The following is a 14,092-nucleotide window of genomic DNA, read 5'->3' as shown; positions in this document are numbered from 1 at the left end:
ATTTTGCTTATTTTCACAATCTCACATTACTTGTAGTGCTAATGGCATGTGTTGTGATGTCCACTGTTATTTACTTTGAATTATTATTTTCCTTGTTTGTTTGGTCGTTCGTTCGAACCAGCGCAACCTTGATATTTATTGTTCGACTACACGAGTTCGGAGTGGCAGGCATCACCCGTGATGTGAAACAGCTCTGCACAAACATGTAGATTTAAAAATGATGGGTTGACAAACACGGGAAAATTAGTGGAATACCTTGGAAAATTCTGCGAGTACTCGTGTAATTTGGAGGTTTAGTTGATGTGTTTCTTATATTTGCTCGAACGGGTTTCACCCTGACTAGATTTGCACTGCTCTAAAGGGCTACGGGAGACGCGTGGAATAAAAATCCACTTTCCATTCGCGTTTTGTCTTGACCTCTCTTGCCGCTTTAGACTTCTCTCTAAATTTGGCGTAATATGTATCTTTTTGATGAGACCATCCTGTCGCATAATTTTATAGTCTGCGGTTTTTAACTTGCCGTTTGAATACACCGGCCAGCCTGCGCATCAGTGCTGACCACGTTTTTACTGTCCTTGATGCTTTGCGCCGAATTCGTAGTAGCAGCCAATAGTGACCATGTCGAATTCTTCACCTTGCGACCAAGCACGCAAATGAAGCTTCGACATAAAAAACGAAAAAAAAACGAGAAGTATTTATACTCCCGAGTTTATGTTTCTATATACTTCATACTAAAAGCAGCGCACGAATAACGGTAACACAAGGCAGAGAAGTGCACGGGACAGGCGCTGATCTTGCATACTTCTTTGTCTTGTGTCGCCATTCCGTTTGCGCTGCTTTTACTACGAAGATCGACCAACTCGCCCAGTTTTACACTGTGATTGCCGCTAAGTTTTGTCGCTTCGATATTGTGCATTAGGTTGTTTCAGAGATTGCGTTGATTGTACGGCAGAGCTAAGGAGGAAGCCGTGGTGTATGACAAAACGAGACGACGGCCAGCTCATACCCGTCGTTTCAGAGCGCACGGGCCGTGCACTGTACCAGTTGGCAACATGACCCCGCTCATGGCAGCTGCTATCGCTGGCGACCTCGAGATCACCAAAATGCTCCTGGACCGAGGCCACACAATACAGAAGCCACACGAACCTGGGTGTAAGTACTGTTTAAGTTCATGGCTTGGCGTGGGGCAGAATGATTCCATATTGCAGGGACTTCGGGTACTCGTGACTTGAACAGCTTTAGTATAAAGTACGAGAGCGAAAATGCAAAGGCAAAGTACGCAGTCGTCACGCCCCGAGGTGCCTGATGACACTATTGTATAAGCCAAGACAATCCATTTCGTCCAACGTGCCATTTCTAGGTCGATGCTTCTCGCCAGTCCCATGGACGTAAGAGCCGCTGAACAATCTCACAAAATGAGCGTGCCATGGCCACTCACAACATGCGAGTCCAATTAGTTCTGAAGAAGTCAAAACTTAATTTCCCGTTTGTTGGCAAACAACGGTTGCGAGAGCGAAGCCGTTGCGACCATTCACTCTGACCCTGGAGCCAGTGTGCGCTTACGAAGCGGATGCAATGAAGAGAGTGCCATATCTTAGCACATCTTAGCTTGTCCGTAAATGTATTATCGTTTGTGCAATAGCGTGCCGGCAATAACGGAGGCAACAACGCTGGTAGCGCTGCACCTTGCGATGCATAGCATAACCCGAGAGCACAGTAAGCTAAGGCTGCAATGAACTACATCATTTTATTTCACTGGTGGTGCAAAGCGTCGCTAGCGACGTAATCGCAAGCATGCGGTCCTTTTATGCTTTTTCCTTTGACGAGAACACCCATGCAGCATCAAAGCGTTTCTAATACGCAGAGGTTGGATAAAGCATTACAAGATGACGCTACCCGCGTTTCCACTGTCAACCACTGTCCCGCTAACCGGGTAAACCGGTGAAGGGTGATAAATGCATGGACGAGCGTGTAAAATTTTTTATGTCTGTTTAATATTCTCGTACAACCGGAAGGGTTCTCTTCTTTACCAAATTTTTGACTATACACACTAAAGGGACGGCTACTGCGTAACATTCGGTTGCGGTATACTTCGTCCAAGCGAGGCAGAGAGCCTTCGTGAGGTTCTTAAGCAATCGATCCCTCTAATATAGCTGATTAGCACGGCGGGTAAGATTCATCTCCTTACGAATACTAAACAAAGTTACTGAGGGCGTTGTCTATAAGCCTACATAATTTTGGACTCCCGGGTGCCGGTGCACGTGCTCGATATATATCGAACGACGCACAGAACCGCGCCTCTACAAGGTGTGTTAACCCTCAGTACATATCGCGATGATTTGCTAACACTTTTTCGGAGTTATCCACACCGTTACATTTAAAGGTGTTTCGCGGCCGGGCCACCTCAGAAGGTCTGAGTTAACTGACGGATCCAGAGAAGCTAGAGCGCTAGGGGAGGAATTCATAACCGGAGGAATTATTACACACGAAACATTCCAATACACGTATCTTTATTTGTGAATTTAGCGACGTGGCACGCAACTCGATCTTCCGCAGGCACCTGGCGCTCCGTGTACCCGCCGATCGTGCACCCGCCTTAAATTGCAGGGCTTGTTTTACCGCTGCTGTGTGACTCCATTGGTGAACATTTGTTCGGAAACAGTTAAACAAGTGCTGTGAACACGCGAGAACCAGGGCAAGGATGTCTGAATCCGTTGCCGCTCGTCATTACAGCCTGTAATTTCACTTCTCTTTTGTCGTCGTGATGGGGAGGCCACGTTTACCATATTGCTTGAGGGGGTACTTTCCATTCATTGCCTTACGTGACGGAGACATTTAATAACAGGGGTGATACGCGAATGTGTGTCCGTACCTATGTGTGTGCGTATCCCATGTGTGTGCGTACCGCACATTGAGAAATCCGCCCTTGCCCATGCTTGACTTCGTCACTATAACGACAGGCGTGGACGTGCCCAAGGCCTGTGTTTTGTGGTGATGCCTCTCCTATGTTAATGCCTTTTCGTGGTTTTCGCGCCTGGTCAGTGGTCAGAGTCACGGTACGCTCACGCTATCAACGGGATCAGCCGGCCGTGAGCGGTGGATGATAAGACTACCATAGAATAAAGCATATTGCATCGCTGCAAAATACCGCCTTTGCTTGGGCGCGTTCGCGTTGGGCTTTAACTTGACCAAGTCCAGCATGTATACTTCAAGTTAATGCACATTTCTGAATGTGGGGATAAGAAGTACAAAGTAGCTTAAGACATCTAAAGTAACCGGTTTCGAGTTTCTCTAAAATTAGTGATTAGGTTAACATGCCACAGTAGAAATCCACAGCTATAGCATCTCCTTTATCATGGAAGCAGACATCTATGTGCTTAAATAGCAGAACTAGCAATGAAATTTCTGCTTTCAAGCAGTAGAGCATAACGAAACTAAATAATGTGCAAAAGGATTGACTGCTGAAGGACATGTGAAAGCTGTACAAATGATACAAGCACGTAATACTGCATGCTACTCAGGAGCTCTTTGTAAACGTAAAGAGGCGCACCAAAGCGCGCAAATGAATCGCTTAATTGCTCGACCAGACAACCCTCATTAGAAAAAACCACCACCGGCAGACAGAACAAACCAAGGCAAGAATGGCGGCTACCTCACAAAATCGAGCACCACTATCAAAAACGTCTGCCAGAACCAGTCTATCGTTGTGCACAACACCTGCGGACCGCGCGAAGCACAGCACAAGAAAGACCAAGACTAGTATGAAAAGCTGAATTGAAAGACGGGTTAAAGGGTCACTTGTCTATCGCCATTTGTTTCGGGTTGCAGTTTCAAACTCGCTCAGTCTAATATTCTTCCTAGAAACACGGCCGACATGGCATGAGGGGTATTGCCGAAACCGATGGGCCTATGCATTGTGCATCAGCTCAGCTTTTCCGGCCACATGCGAAGCACTCATTACCGGCACACAAGAGAAGAAACTGCAAAAAAACTTGGAGGAAGCTTAAGCTTCGTCTTTAAGAGTAAAACGCGATGGCGTCATCAGGACCCATTCGCATCGCATCGTTCGCATACGGCAAGTCGACTTCATTCACTGCAACAGTGAACGTGGGAAAGCCACCTTACAAAAACCAAGCTTACACCAAGCCCTTAAGGCCGGCTTCACTTTCAAACTGAAATGCATTGCTGGAAAGACGTTCTTCGAGGGGTAATATAAGTGGTCTTATATTAAAATGTGAAGGCCCTAGCACCTTTTTTATTATTTTATTATTTGTTTACTTTTGCCCCGACGCGCACATGTCGGGGAGAAATGTTTGAGTTTCCTTGTAGCAGAATTAGGTTTTGTCGTACATTCAAATAACAATCAGATGGCGATCGATAAACAATATGACGGCGAATCCGACGCCGAATGGTAAAGTCGTACATTACCATTTTTCTGACGGATTTCACTGTGAGAAATTCAATTTTTGTTAACCAAAACCGTGCACCACGTGTAGGGCCTGCGCGGTCGATATGGTTGGATGACTTTCTCCACCACCCGCGATCACACGCCGGTTGCCGACGCCGGATTTTCTACGACGCGTTAAAATATCGCTGAGAGCTAGTGGGGCTACACAGCTATACTAGTCCAGGTGCAACCAAATTAGGAAGGCCCACTAAGCTTCAACAAAGTCACTCCCTCACCTGAACAGGAACAGGCCTCCCTGGTGCAGTATTCGGCCAGTACCTCCTCATGACTCCTACAATTACCCCTTGGCCCTCAGTCCCCAGCGGCTGCGGAGCACCTGACCAAGGCGGCGGTCAGACCTGCGACGCGGCAGAGGGTGCTAAGAATCTCCGGGTACGGACAGGCCGCCACAGGAAATTGAACCTGGCAACGTTCAACACGCGCACCCTATCGAGTGAGGCTAGTTTAGCAGGGCTATTTGAAGAATTATCAGGTATTGCCTGGGATATTATTGGCCTTAGTGAGGTTAGAAGAACTGGTGAGGCTTATACAGTGCTGACTAACGGCCACGTTCTCTGCTACAGAGGTCTTCCAGATAAGGGTAAATTCGGAGTAGGATTTCTAGTCCATAAGGACATAGCTGGCAACATTGATGTATTCTACACCATTATTGAGAGGGTAGCAGTCGTCGTAATAAAGCTGAATATGAGGTATAGCATGAACGTAGTACAAGCATACGCCCCAACCTCCAGTCACGATGATGAGGAAATAGAAGAGGAAATAGAAGGTACAAACTGAATATACTGTAGCAGGCTCGCGAGCAAGCAATTTGCCACAACGGCATCGATTCTAGGAATACTAGAGAAGAGATGTTGGTAGAATTCGCTGAGAGGAATAGGCTCCGAATAATGAATACCTTCTTCAGGAATTACAGCGACAGGAAGTGTACCTGGAAAAGCCCTAATGGAAAAACAAGGAATGAAATAGTTTTCATACTTTCGGCCGATCCCAGGATAGTACAAGATGCAGAAGTGTTAGGTAAGGTAATGTGCAGTGTGCATAGGTTAGTGAGGTCTAGGATTTCTCTGAATTTCAAGAGAGAAAGAATAAAATTAGTCAAGAAGAAACCAGCCAACCTAGACGCAGTAAGGGTAAAAGCAGACCAATTCAGGCTGGTGCTCGCAAGCAAATATGCAGCTTCAGAACAGGAAGATAAAGAAAACATAGAGGTAATGAATGAAATCATAGCTACGCTGATCGCAGAAGCAGCAATTGAAGGGGGCGGTAAGGCACCAAGGCAACTAGTAAGTAAGCTCTCCTATGCTGCAAAGGACCTAATAAAGAAACGGCAAGTCATGAGCGTGCCCAACTCGAGAGATCAGATAGAATTCGCTGAACTGTCGTAACTGATCGACAAGGAGAAAGTAAGGGATATCCGAAATTATAACGTGAAAAATATTGAGAGAGAGAGACGTTTTAATGGCAGAAAGGTGGAGAGGTCGGCCTGAGTGAAATACCTCTAGCCTGCTACTCCACGCTGGGGAAGGGGTTTGGGGGAATAACAGAGATAGGATGGGAAGAGGAAGGATGATGCTAGGATGCAGTAAAACATGGACGCTGCATGAAATATGTGAGAAAAAAACTTGGCATAGGACAAGGCAAAATATATGCACTGAAAGGTAAGCAGGGTAATATGATCAGCAATGTTGATGGCAGTAAAAGCAGCGGAAGAATTCTATACTGACCTGTACAGTTCCCAGAGCAGCCAAGCTACTTTCATTCCTAGTAAGGATACAGAGGCTCCTTCTATAACTAGCGATGAAGTTAGAAGGGCGTTGAAAGACATGACCAGGGGAAAAGCTGCTGGTTAAGATGCAATAACAGTCGATGTAATCAAAGGTGGAGGTGATAGCATGCTTGAAAAGCTTGCGGCCCTTTATACGCAACTCCTCACGGCTTCAAGTGTACCAGAAAGCTGGAAGAACGCCATCATTGTACTCATCCGTAAGAAGGGAGATGTTAAAAATTGATGAATTATAGATCCATTAGCTTGCTTTCAGTATTGCATAAAATATTCACCAAGATAATTTCCAATAGAATCAGGGCAACAGTTGACTTCAGCCAACCAAGAGAACAGGCTGGCTTCAGGAAGGGATATTCTACGATGGATCATATGCATGTCACAAATCAGGTAAGAGAGAAATCTGTGCAGTACAATCAATCTCTCTATGGCTTTCATAGATTATGAAAAGGCATTTGATTAAGCAGAGATACCAGCAGTCGTAGAGGCATTGCGTAATCAAGGAGTACAGGAGGCCTGCGTGAATATCTTGGCAAATATCTGCAAGGATGGCACAGCAACCTTTGTTCTCCAGAAGAAAAGTAGATAGATACCTATCAAGAAAGGGGTCAGGCAAGGGGACACAATCTTTTTAATGCTATTCACTGCATGCTTAGAAGAAGTATTCAAGCAAGACTGTGAAGGCTTAGGAGTGAGGATCAACGGGGAATATCTCAGCAACCTTTGGTTTACAGATGACATAGTCCTATCCAGCAACAATGGGGACGAATTATAGCAAATGATTGAGGACCTTCAGCAAAAAGTGTAAGAGTGGGGTTAGAGATTAACATGCAGAAGACAAAAGACAATGTTCACAATGTTCAATAGCCTGGCAAGGGAACAGGATTTCAGGATCGCCAGTCAGCTTGTGGAGTCTGTAAAGGAGTACGTTTATATAGGTCAATTACTCACAGGGGATCCTGATCATGAGCAAGAAATTTACAGAAGAATAAAATTGGGTAGGAGTGCATATGGCATGCATTGCCAAATCCTGACAGGGAGCTTACCACTGTCGTTGAAAATAAAAGTGTACAATCATTGCATTCTACCGGTGCTAACATATGGGGCAGAAACTTGAAGGTTAACAAAGAAGCTCGAGAAAACGTTAAGGACCGCACAAAGAGTGATGGAACGAAAAATGGTAGGCCTAACGTTAAGAGACAGGAACAGAGCGGTGTGGATCAGAGAACAAACAGGGATAGCTGGTATTCTAGTTGACATTAAGCAGGAAAAAAATAGAGCTGGGCGGGCCGTGTAATGCGTAGAATGGATAACCGATTGACCATTATTGTTACAGAAAGGTACCAAGAGAAGGCAAGCGCAGCGGTGGACGGTAGAAAACTACGTGGGGTGGTGAATTTAGAAAATTTGCAGGCGCAAGTTCGAATCAGCTAGCGCAAGATAGGGGCAATTGGAGATCACAGGGAGAGGCGTTCGTCCTGCAGTGGACATAAATATAGGCTGGTGATGATGATGACTAAAGGGACGCTCGTGTATAGCAACTGCTGGAAAAATGTCCGCGAAATTGCGCACTTCAAGCAAACAAAGTCTTATTCTCATATTTTTATCATGGATCACTACGCGCACTTGAAGCGTAGCCTGCTAGACAAATCACTCCCTTGCAGTAGATGTCAGTAAATGACGGTACTCCATAAAACGGACTGTCGGCATACGAACAGCTGATTACATTCAGCAGGCGCCTAGACGACCACTACGAAATAAACACGCCACTTTGCCCCCTTATCTCGTTTTTGTCGACTGTGTCGTCCCAAACAAAGCAAGAGCAGTCCCTGTTGTTGGACGGACGACAAACAGTTATCTCCATGATGCCAAAGGGTGTAGGAGTATCCTGAGGAGAAAATTGTGAATCGTAATGGCCATATGACTTTATATTTTGAATGTTAATAAATCGGAACGCAATCATGTATAAATATGTTGGGGGAATACGCTAGCTCATTTGAATGAAAGTTATCTTCCACCTTTTTTTGCAGTGAAAGACCTGTTAAAAAACAACGTGTGCCCTTTTTCAGGAGAAATATATATGCACATTTCGGGGGATATATTTTCAGGCAGTGATAAGCACAGTATGGGTAAGGCATATTTGCCAGCACATTTACATTCACCGAGTACGCATACACGTGATCAAAAGGCGAACACAATCACAGCCTCATTGGACAAACTAGTGAACTAGGGCCCGTATTTAACAAAACTTCACTTATACGGGGTGATATATTACAGGTCTTCCGGAATTTTTAAATATCGCCTTTCGCACAAAACATAATTCTAGCATTTGAGCTGAAATATTCAGAGGCGGGAATTACTTGCACGAGAAATCGAAACGCGGGTTCGTATAAGTACCATAATCTAACTAATTAACGGGTTGTAAATTTACTTTACTGCACGTTGAATTATACGAATTGTAGCCGGTGGGTTTGCGAGGCGTATCCATTTGCAACGAATTTCAATAATGGCATCAGTTTGATGATAGCCAAATTTCGTCGTGCAACAGTTCCGAGGGTAATCGCATTTTTTCAGGTCCGTAAGTTGATATGGCTTGTACGGAGAGGTTGCTTTATTTTCCGAATTCGATGTGCCCGCTGAAACTTACCGTTCGAATGCTAATTAATAGATTTTTGTTAACTAGCGACTAGTTGTCACGTATCATCCGTCACCTCATGGTCTCCACCACTGAGAGCTTCGCTACAAAAGAACTGTCCTTTCATTTCAGAATGGCTATTTTTAATATTGCTTGAAGTCTTCGTAGAAACGCCGGGTATAATAGCTTGAACGACGTCACTGGGCTGTTAGGTAGGTCTCGCGTTAACGTCCAGGACATTGCTACATCGTATGTATTATGCCCGGCCTGTTTGTCCGAAGCATGAAGTCGAGAGTTTTACCAAATCTAGTGTGGTCGTGAAGAATCAACATAGAACGGGACAGATGTCAACTAAGGCGGAAATATTGCTCGTTCCGGATCCTGCACGTTGGTCTTCAAACTAAGTGAAGACGGTGATAGACGACGAAAAAAAATAACACGGTGGTGGATTTAGTTTTCCTGCAAATTTTTTTTTCAATGGCCCGCGTCTTGGTCTATCCAGATTCATAGCTGGATATCAAGCATTACGTTAATTTTCTATTTACCCACCATAAAAATCTTCCCAATTTATTGTGGTCCTGAAGACTTGCGAGAGAACAGAGACCGAGGTTGCACTGTGTCAACGCCTCCTAGATAGCAGGCCTATGCACTCTGCTCTATGAAGTTTCAATTTCAATTCAATTGAATTCTTTATTTGCAGACTTAGAACATACAGAAATACCAAAACTGGTACTCTGCTACTTGGACCGAAATTCCCACTGTCAAGCTTGGCGCGAGGAAAGCGGTGACGTCAAAATTGCCGCGGCTTACTCGGGAGCCTCCCCATAAGATTCCGTGGCTGTCGGGCAATGTAGCATTACGTCATGGATAGAAGTGCGCAGGCCTTGTACACCCTAGGAGGCGCTGACTGTGCGATCTCTCTGTCGTAGTACCGCAGGCAATGGCATTAGGAAAACCTTTCTCTCTTTCGCAGGTCGGTGTGCCGAGTCGTGCCGTGAGCAGGCCTCGCGCCACGGCGAGCGGCTGTCCCAGTCGCAGCTCCGTCGCAACGCCTTCCGCGCGCTTAGCAGCCCGGTGCACATCCTGCTCACGTCGGACGACCCCGTGCTCAGCGCGTTCACGCTCAGCCGAGAGCTGCGCGAGCTGGCACAGAGCGTGCCAGAGTTCCAGGTACGTGCCCGAGCAGAACTGTGACAACAGCGTCGTCGAGGAGTGTGCAGCACGCAAACTGCGCCTACTCGAACTTCGAGTTCACGAGGTGGAGGCTGCCATCGCGTTGACAACGAACTCGACCGAAGTCATATATACGCGACCAGACTGCTCTGGGAGTCTTTAGGCAAGCGGCGGCAACATAGAACGCATACAAAGCACCCTGCGTTATGAGCGGGCAGGCCTCAGCGTGCAAAACAAAACCTGTAAAATGTTTTGCAGGTGCTCTAACTCGTATAATACAAACCATGGGCGGTTCACTTGGCATGACTACAGTGTCTAAATATTTTGTGGCTATCGCCTGCTCCAAAATTGCTATGTCTCACATAATAAAGGAAATTTGACCTTCAGTTGAATCATAAAATATTTGTTTAGCGTTTATGGAGTCCGTGGAATGATGTCCAGCCATCTTTGTCAGCTGACAAACTATGTCAGCTATGACATACTATGTCAGCAGACAAAGATGACTGGACATCATTCCACGGACTCCATAAGCGCTAAACCAATATTTTCTGATTCAATTGAAGGTCAAATATCCTTTTTTTTCTTAGGACCACTCAAATATTCTCTGCGTGGAAGCCTGAAACATATGCGCTTTTCGCACAGGAATGATTTAAAGGAATAAATATCATATTTCCTTCCTGGTGGTGACTTCTCCAAAAGAAACAAGCTGACGACTTTTTTTTCGTGCTAACGGCTGCTAATATATATTAAATACGAGGCGCTTTGGCGCAATCGGGTTAGCACATACATTCGTGGCGGCCAGAGTAATCGCTCTTCTCTCGTGATGCGGCTTCTGCGACGTAAACTATAGCGCTACCAAAAATTACGACGCCAAACAGCAGAAAAGAATGCTGCACATGGCTAAAAAGAAAACGGATGTGACTTAACTTTATGCTTTCAGCGGTGTTTCTTTGTGAGACCGGTTAAGGACTATAGAGTAGTCAGCTGGGCACGAGGTCACATAAGCTAGCTGAAGGAAAAAAAAAAACGTATGTATGCAGGGTGTCTTCGACTGCACCGCAATAAGTATGACGCATGACAATATTTCGGTGATTAATCTAAACTGGTATGTGAACGGAGCCCAAGCCGGAAACTAACGCACCCTCCTGATTTGTTGCAAGTGTGTTGCAGTCATCCCTGAAACAGCCCTCGCAACGCAAGCGTTGCGCAAGCAGCAGAGAACGAAACATGTGAGAGCGGTGACTTACAAAAAGCTTTATTGATAGGCTCGTGGGATAATAAATACAAGAACAGGGAATGTCACACTCGCGGATGTTATGCAGCTGGTGCCGTGGAGGACTCCGACAGTATGCTAAACTTGATGATTCAGTCGAGGTGCTTGTACGAGCGCACGTTACCGCAGCGGCTGTTATAAAAGACAACCATGAGCGGTGTTTTCGAAGTAATGTCGACGCGGCGTCGCATCAGTTGGCGCGTGAATTGCAAGTTGCACCAATACCACGGTGCAAACGAATTGTGTTTCACGCGATTATCAAATGCCTTGGATACACAATGGTACGCTTTTCGCTCGTGAAAACGTTCGTGGTCATAGCGCGCTGTAAAATTGACTCGCAGATTGCAGGCGACGCAGCGCCGATAACACGCCGGAATCACGCCACATGTGGTTTCCGCACTGGATGTGCTACAGGAGTAGGTTACGTTTTAGATGCCTTATTGAGCCAACGAACTTTTATATCGACTACAAGGCAAGATCACGAGTTTCCTGAAGTGGCCTGTGGGTGATTTAATTCCGCTTACTCATTATTGCAGTATAGTCCTCTATCACTTTTTATTGATAATTTTGACGGCGAAGCAACGTGGTAGCTTGCTGCATTACTGAAAATGAAATTGGTGGTTGGCCATACATGAAACAAGAGCATGTTCAAGCGCGCATATGAAAGAAAAGGAAAAGACACGGCATACTTGTGAAAAATTCGAAACGCTTTCCAGTGGTCGAAAGTGTAATTTACTCCCAAGGAATTTGATAACCCACGCATTTTAAATATCATCACAGATTAAGTATAAATCTGTCCCTACTCCCACCAAATATGAAGTCAGATGCCATCATCAGTACTCCCAGAAAAGAGATCAAACTTTCTACGCAGTGTGTAAAAAGGCAAAAGGCCTACGTGCATACGCAGCACAAGTCGCAGCGTAAGCTGGTTCAACTGGCAAGAAAGTAACTCCAATTTCGGCACCACGCACAGCAGGGTCTTCGCGACAAAGTGTCTTCGACTCGATTTTGACGAGAACGATCTGAACTGCCCGCCCGGCGTCGACGGCGAGCTGCGGCTTGTAATGCTCTGTGCACAGCAGTCTGCTGAGCCCGATGATGCCTGGTTGTAGCCGCGCACGTAGCTCTACGATTCACTTCTTCAGCAGCGGTCCTTACCTTGCAAGGAGACGTCATAACGTGCACCGAAGAGGTACCCAGAATACGTGGCTCACATCTAAGATCGGGATAGCGTTGATTGCGCGCCTCGTCTGAATCGCAACTCGTCGTCTGCGCCTGCGCGCGCGGTGATTGGAGGCACTTTAACTAAATGGCGCCACCATACTGGCGGAGGCTCGGGTCGTCTGCGCCTGCGCGCCTGCCTATAGGGCACGTTGAAAGGGAATATTTCTGCTGCCTGGTAGCAAGCGCTTGCGTGGCTCAGTGGTAAAGTATTCGACTGCCACGCAGCGGGCCTGGGTTCGATCCTGGCGGAGAGTGGGTACTTTTTATCGCCTTTCCGGCGATAGCGGTTGCGGCCAAACGCCGGCAGTGGCTTATCGCGAACCGAAATGGCTATTAGGGTGAGCCCATAACAGCTTACGCTCTAAAACAATATTGCTTTTGAGTGCTTTTCCAACTATTTTACTGGAAGTACTGTAATTATCCCATAACATGGACCTTATCACAGAAAAGTGGAACTCTGTGCCACAATTTCCTCTCCAACGACACCAAAAATTAGCGTACGACGTTCGTAAGACGCTTTAATTCCATTGCTGCAATGAGTGTGCGGCGGAATACTTCCGGCCCTTGCAGTAAAGCAAAAGCCGTAATTGTTCTGCCCCACACTTTAGGTTTTGTAGTTCGCACTTCTAGTTTTTCCCAAACATGAATTCGGTGCCACCTTTAGTTCTCCCAGGACAGTGAGCAAAGTTTGCGCATGACTTGTGAAACACACGTTTAACGCTTTGGAGAGCTAGTATACGTATTTAATGCAAAGGCCCTAATTAACACACACACACACACCCTAAGCTTTGCTTTCACATCTAACAAAGCATGCGTCGCGTGCATGCGTACTTCACATGCTTAGTCGCTGCGGCATTTGGTTATACAGGGACACCGTGCGAACACTTTTGTCTAACTACCATATAAAGGAAGAAAACTGTTTATCAGCTGCCGATTAAGCCCCATACACAAACATCTTTGGCCGCCCAACACCCTATAACCTCCAATTTCCTACATTTATAGTACGGCGCATTATTCAATTCTCTCCAGATGCCAGGAACACATCAGTAAAACATACTTGAGTGGTTGTAGTCGCACTAAAGGCATGGACACAGTACTAGTGGAAGACCGCGCTCGAAAGCTGCTCGCGGCAAAGCGTGCTGCACTAGCACAATTTCTTTCTCTATGCTAGCACTGTCACGCTTGTGGGTGTCATTGCCTCCGCGAAAAGCACGTGATGCATTCGTTCTCAGCCGCGATCGCTATGGCTGTGATCAGCCATGCGGCGAGAGGGTGGTGGTTCCTCGCCACGTTTGCCCGCGTGAATGAATCGGCCGCTTCTGAAGGCTCTGCGCTATTGGTGGCGAGCGGCGTGGCGCAAAAAATAGCCGACTCATTTTCTACGCTACAGGAAAGTGTCGCCGCTCTCCTGCTGTCGCGAAGTGATTGTTGCCACTTGTGGGAAGCCCTGTGATTTGTTTCCACTAGTTAGCCGTGCCGTCATAGCTTCACTGTAAAATAAAACGGAGATACAGCAGCATGGTAACATGACTGCCCATC

General features: G+C 46.2%; 1 protein-coding gene across 1 annotated transcript in view; it reads left to right on the top strand.

Annotated features, from left to right (window-relative positions):
* The window catches only part of LOC119445746 (short transient receptor potential channel 3), a 58,854-nt gene that overhangs the window by 16,052 nt on the left and 28,710 nt on the right, over positions 1-14,092 (top strand). The window contains exons 4-5 of the mRNA XM_037710033.2: positions 1,019-1,152; positions 9,857-10,053. Coding sequence (XP_037565961.1) covers positions 1,019-1,152; positions 9,857-10,053 — 331 coding nt within the window. The remainder of the gene's footprint in view (positions 1-1,018; positions 1,153-9,856; positions 10,054-14,092) is intronic.

The sequence above is a fragment of the Dermacentor silvarum genome, chromosome 3, assembly GCF_013339745.2.
Source record: "Dermacentor silvarum isolate Dsil-2018 chromosome 3, BIME_Dsil_1.4, whole genome shotgun sequence".
NCBI lineage: Eukaryota > Metazoa > Arthropoda > Arachnida > Ixodida > Ixodidae > Dermacentor > Dermacentor silvarum.
Note: the sequence above shows the minus strand (reverse complement) of the source record. Positions and strands in the feature narration are given on the sequence as shown.